Consider the following 6,187-nt stretch of genomic DNA (forward strand, 5'->3'; position numbering starts at 1 on the left):
AGTTCTTGAGGTCTTACACTACTAGGTAAATAGTCACCAATTAGTCCATGCATATGAATACAACGTATAAAATAACAGGCCTCTTAGCAAAGGTACAGTAAGAAGTCTAGTCAACAAATGAGTGTGAGGCCATGTAGCACATTTGCTCTCAAAAAGAGTATGTACACATTCGCGAATGTCGCTCATCACCCTACATTTCTCCCAGATTTCCCATCATCTCTGGACTTTATACCCTAAATGTATCTCTGTAACTATTCACACTAGATCCATTCAGCTTTTTACACTTATCTCATACTCCTTTTTGTACCGAACTCACTACTAAAGTAAAAGATCGTGCTTAGTAAAGCATTTTCAAACTAAGTTCCTAACGCTTATACTATCAAAATATATCATTAATACCAAAAATCAACCAAACATACTTTTACAACAATCCAATGTCATTCAATCATAAAAATCATACAAGAACACATGCACAAAGTACTCTCATGGGTACAAAATATTTATTATGCTTAAAATGGCAAAGTAGAGCCCTCCTTACCTTGAAACAAAGTTTTGAATGAAGATTTATGAGGGGTTTCACTGAAAGGTCTTAACTTTTCCTAGATATCACAAAAGAGAGCATTTTGAGAAAAGGAAAACATAGAAAACAAACAAAAATAAGAGAACTAAGCTACAAGAACTTGGAGTTTGTTAGGTGAACTTCCAAGCCTGAATTTGGAGGAAAGTCAAAGTTTAGTAGGGATTTTTTAGAAGAGATGGTTAGAGAGCAGAGAAAACAGGGGAGAGGTAAAAAACATGGATTGTAATCCAAGTTTTCTAAGTTAAAAATCCTTAAATACTTCTTCACTTGCGATATTCTCGCTACAACGAGCTCTTCTCTTGTTGTACTGAAAAAATTAGACAAAATTTACATATGTTGTCTATCATTCTAGCTACAGCGAGAGCTGTAACACCTTGAATTTTGTAATAATATTTGGATTATTAATATAAGTAAATGTATGTCATTATTAATTGGATATGCATTTTGATTTATGAATAATGGTGTGAATAAGTACATGTTTATGTGTATATATGTAGTGATTTAAATGCAAATTTTGACTTGTGGTTGGGCTGAAGTTGATTGGAATATAGGTTGACGTTGAACTGTAAGGGCATTCTCGCTGTAGCGAGAAGAACTTGGGCAAGTTCATTTGTCTCTCACTGTAGCGAGAATGGTGTAAGTAATGTGAGTGTCTTTGGTATATTCACGCTGTAGCGAGAGGCTCATCACTGTAGCGAGAAGGCAACATAAAGGAGGATAGTTTTCTGGGTTAGCCTCGCTGCAGCGAGAGGGTCTCGCTGTTAGCAAGATTATGCAAAAAATTAAGTGCAATTTTGTCTCATATTTTCTTATAGCGAGAATATCACGACTCTTGGGGTATGTAAGGGGTTTAGGGTTCGGGAAACACATTTCCTACCCTTTCTCTTCATTTCTCCTTTGATTTTCTCAACCCCTCACCCTATTTCACCGATTAAATTGCCTCCAAGATCGTTTGCACCCTAGATTGAAGATTTTGATTGTGTTTGGGGCATTTGGAGATAAGTTTTATGATTTAGGGTTTTCGTTTTCACCCTCTCTTCATTCTTCTTGATTTCTCATGGAATTTTTCATGTATTTAGGACGAATATCTGTGTAGAGAGCATTTTTATCATTGATTTCATTATGGGTCTTCATTCTGAGGTAAGGGGGACTCTACCTTATCTCCTTGTGCTTAAATTTTGTTTATGTTATGAGATATCAAAATTTGGTTAAGATAGAACATAGGCAAATGTGTGTTTTGACAGAGATTTTGTGTGGAACATAATGTGGTAGATATTGAGTAATGTGTGTGATGAAAATGATGAGACTTGCAATAGATTTGTGATGGAAATTATGTGTTTGAGTATAATGTGATTGAATGTGTGCATACATGCCGTGTGTGAAGATGATTATGTGATACGATTGAGAATGTGGGTAAATGTGTGAGAATGACATGTTGATTGTGATTGTGATTGTGTTTGAAATGGTTGAAAACTATGGATGGTTACAGCGATACACTACGGGTGTGAAAAATAGGAGCGGTAGAAATACTTTGGAGAAAAAAGAGTGGTGGTGACACCAATCCTGAGCATGGGTGCACCATAGGCCACACTCTCTTCTCTTGACTCAACCTCTGACCAATACCTTTGCTATGGGGCCTGTGACTGCATCATTGTATCAGTGAGGCAGGGGCTAATTAACAATCATCCATGGTGTGAAACTGAGTAAGTCTCTGAGGTTAAGGGCATCAGGAAACTGTGATCATAGTGCCACAGTGAGTGTGGCTAACATGCAGTGAGTGCAGTGTGTGTCTTAAATGATTGAAGCTACAGTGAATAAATCTGTGTATGAGTTGATATGCAAATATGTGTGTATATTGTTAGAAAGAATATATTAATGCTGTTAAAGTGTGATTTTATCATATTAGTGGTTGTTATGAAATGGGCAAGGCGAGTCTCCATGTTTGTGTGTGTGATAGTGTAGAAGACTCACCCTTAAATTTATTTTTTAGGCGACCAAGACGATCAATGTCAAGCTCAGTGAATGGGATGCATGATACTGCTATAGGACTTAGAAAACTATTTTGAAATTTGTGATGTATTAAATAGGTCCTGTAGCATTTATTTTGATTCAAATTTGTAACCCATCACTTATTTTGAAATACTTTATTGAAACATTATACTCAAAGTCATTTGAAATGAAATTTTTATTATCCTCTTTTTACTTGCGAAAATATCTCACTTTAAAAATAAATTAAGGTGTTACAATTTTGGTATCAGAGTAGTTCATCCAAATCGGACTGGGGTATTGGGGCTAATGCATCCAAGCTATATGTGGATATATTCTTGTTTACCTGAATTGTGAGTGTTGTTGTTGATCTGACCTGATAATTTGTGGATTGTTGAATTTGTTTGGTAGATTAGATTAGAAATGGTTGGTAGAGGTAGAGGAGTGAGTATCACCAATTACCTTCTAGAGCAGATGAGTCAAGTTCTAGAGGCACTGGTGCATAACTAAGATAGAGAGCCAACAGAGTATAAAGGGCTGTCCACCTTTGCTAGGTATAACCCTCCGAAGTTTGAGGGAAAGTTCGACCCTGAGGGAGCCCAAAGGTGGGTGATGGATGTGGAAAATGTCTTCCATGTTATAGGGTGCAGGGAAGAGCACAAGGTGACCTCCGCCACATACATGCTATGTGGAAAGGCAAAGGACTCATGGAGGTTTGCCAGTTAGAATCTGCCACAAGAAGGTGTTTACATTCAGTAGGAGGCGTTCAAGACGAGCTTCATGGGAAACTATTTTCCTCGGGATCTTAAGAAGCAAAAGGCTTGGGAATTCCTTGACTTAAAGCAAGGAAATATGACTGTGGAGGAATATGCAGCCAAATTCCAAGAGCTGATGATGTACTGGCCTTACTACCAGCACGAGGATGGAGAGGAAGATTTATGTAGTCAATTTGACACCAGAGGGAGTGGTCCGATGAGCCAAGACAAAAGAACCCCTAAGTTCTTTAAGGGGCCATACTCGAGCTCCAGCCATTCTAAGTCCAAAGAGACCTTATCACAGGAGAGAAGCAACAGTAGTGGCTTTGGTTCTGGCTCTTTCAGAGGGGCAATAAGATGCTTCAGGTGTGGAGGTCCTGATGTAACATATTTTATGTTTACATTTAATGTTTTATTTTGATTCATAAACACTTTTCATATGCTTTATTTTATAGTTTTTACCATTTTCTTCTTATTTGAATAAATTGGGCCTATTACAAATAAATGCTTGAATTCTGTATTTTTGGTTATTCTAACCTCTGACTACTCTTTTGGCCATAACTTTTTCTACAGATATCATTTTTGGGCTAATTCTAGTTGCATTGGATTCTACACATCCAGGGCTTCAAAATGCATATATGAACCCTTGTTTTCAATTTTTTATGATTTTTTGAAGTTGAGGCAGATTTGCTGAATGTTGTTGCGGGATTGCATTTGGACCCTTGTTATTTAATAATTGTATTTGAACTTTAGATATTATTGAGGCCCACATTTTAGCCACTTAATTTACCCTCATCAAAACCTATAAATAGACTAATAAGGTTTTGAATTAGAGGAGGTGATTAGACACTTTGAGCTTTTAAGACTAGGCCGAAATAAGAATCCTTGTTTTTACTTTCTCTCAAACTCTCTCGTTCTTTTCTCATTCTTGCATGGATTAAGCATTTTGATGGAAGGCTAAACCTCTAGTTTAATCCGTAGAATCTAAACACTGTATTTGCGCTAATTGCTCTGAGTTTGTTCTCTTTTTCTCTCTAATCTCAGAATTGTTTATTGCGATCATGATTGACTTTTCTGTTGTTAAATTTTAAATTAGGACTCGATTGATGCTCTAATTTGATAATTAATACGAATTAGGTTAAATGATTATTTGATTTAATTCATAATTCTATTCAATTAGGTTATTCGATTGAATTAATAATTGAATTAGGTCCACATATGCTGAGGTCTCGCTGTAGCAAGATTATGCAAAAAATTAAGTGCAGTTTTGTCTCATTTTCGCTATAGCAAGAATATCGCGACTCTTGGGGTATTTAAGGGGTTTAGGGTTCGGGAAACACATTTCCTACCCTTTCTCTTCATTTCTCCTTTGATTTTCTCAACCCCTTACCTTATTTCATCGATTAAATTGCCTCAAGGTCCACACATGCTGAGGGACAGCCCATAGCCACAGACCAACTATGGTAACTATGGAAAACTGGGACACACTGCAAATGTTTGCTGGGCTGCTCCTAAGACGAGCGGCAGTGTGAGTACCAGCCATAGACCTGAGTCGAGAGGAAGCATGGGGCCAAAGCCGAGCATTTCGGGGAAGGTCTTTGCCATGAGTGGGGCAGAGGCTTCACAGTCTTAGGAGCTGATCAGAGGTAAATGTGTTATTAAGGGCAGATTGCTAGATGTATTGTTTGACTCGGGTGCTATGCACTCATTCATTTTCATAGACTGAATTGTCGTGCAATGTTGTGGTGACTACCCCTATGGGTAAACCGGTCGTAACATCGTGGGTGTGTCTAGGGTGTTCTGTGATGGTGCTTAGTAGGGACTTTGAGGTAGACTTAATATGTTTGCCTCTTTCCTAATTAGACGTGATTTTGGGAATAGATTGATTAGTCGCCAACCATGTTTTGTTGGATGATGAAACGATTTTAGCTATTCGTCATGAAAAAGATTGTCGTTAATCTTCATCAAATATGCAAAGAAATAAATGCAGTACTAGAGTGTTGTCCTAGGTTGTCTCCAAGGAATTTTTGGTTGGGAACATACATCGAACAAGTGTGAACATATATTTTAAAGCAAGTAAATTGGGGGAAAGTTTGTCAATTTTCAGATTTTAATCAAGAGGAAAGTGTAAACTAGTGAAATTCAATCAATTAAAATGAGTAATTCCTAGTCAATCAACGAGTTCCATCATTATTCTTTCAAATGATTCAATAATCCCCTTTCTTTCCCTTGAATTAAGTTAATCTAACAAGCAAAAATTAACTTTAACATCCCAATTAAAATTAAGCATCTTAATGGGCTCCAATCTCTATCCCTAAGATTAAGCAACCTCAAGGATTAATCAAAATTAAGCAATTTTGAATTAGAATTTTGTTGGGTAATTTAGGGTTCATTAAGCAATGTTCCCTTCATGCAAATTCCATTTCATTCAAAGATTAGGGTCAATAAATTCAAGGAAAGAAAGATTTGTATTGCAATTAATCCCAAGAATTCAAGATTCATGTGCATTGACTAGGAATTACAAGGAAGTTTAGCCCTCCATGTGGATAAGTTTCACAAATGAAAGAAAGAAATGCAAGAACGTAAGTAACATTAATGTAAATTCAACCAAAATCAAAAGGAAACTTGGAAGTTAAAACCTATAGAGGACCCTTGGCTGTCACCTAAGACTCCAATGTTCTAGAAAAATGTCCCAATTTGGCAAAGGAAAATTTTGTAAAGTGTCAAAAGTCCCGTACCCTAATTCCTAAATTCTATTTATAGTGGATGACATGTCAACAAAGTGTCCACTTTTGCCTTTGAAAGTGTCCACTTTGGGCCTTGAAAGTGTCCACGCGCAATTCTCGTAAATCTGTCAATTCTCGGG

The 6,187-nt window shown here is 36.9% G+C and overlaps 1 protein-coding gene across 1 annotated transcript; it reads left to right on the forward strand.

Moving 5' to 3' along the window:
• Positions 1–3,346: 3,346 nt before the first annotated feature.
• Positions 3,347–4,954, forward strand: LOC113851849. The gene is made up of 2 exons (XM_027482205.1): positions 3,347–3,703; positions 4,769–4,954. The coding sequence occupies exons 1-2, from the start codon at positions 3,347–3,349 to the stop codon at positions 4,952–4,954; spliced, it is 543 nt and encodes a 180-aa protein (XP_027338006.1).
• The last annotated feature ends 1,233 nt before the right edge of the window (positions 4,955–6,187 follow it).

This window comes from Abrus precatorius, unplaced genomic scaffold (genome assembly GCF_003935025.1).
Source record: "Abrus precatorius isolate BTA unplaced genomic scaffold, Abrus_2018 Scaffold10, whole genome shotgun sequence".
Classification (NCBI taxonomy): domain Eukaryota; kingdom Viridiplantae; phylum Streptophyta; class Magnoliopsida; order Fabales; family Fabaceae; genus Abrus; species Abrus precatorius.

What these genes read in the sequence shown, in the direction of transcription:
- LOC113851849 (XM_027482205.1), top strand. Translation starts at nt 3,347, where the DNA reads ATGGGAAACTATTTTCCTCGGGATCTTAAGAAGCAAAAGGCTTGGGAA. An exon ending in TCAGGTGTGGAGGTCCTGAT is followed by an intron (nt 3,704 to 4,768) that starts GTAACATATTTT and finishes GACAGCCCATAG; the next exon opens with CCACAGACCAACTATGGTAA.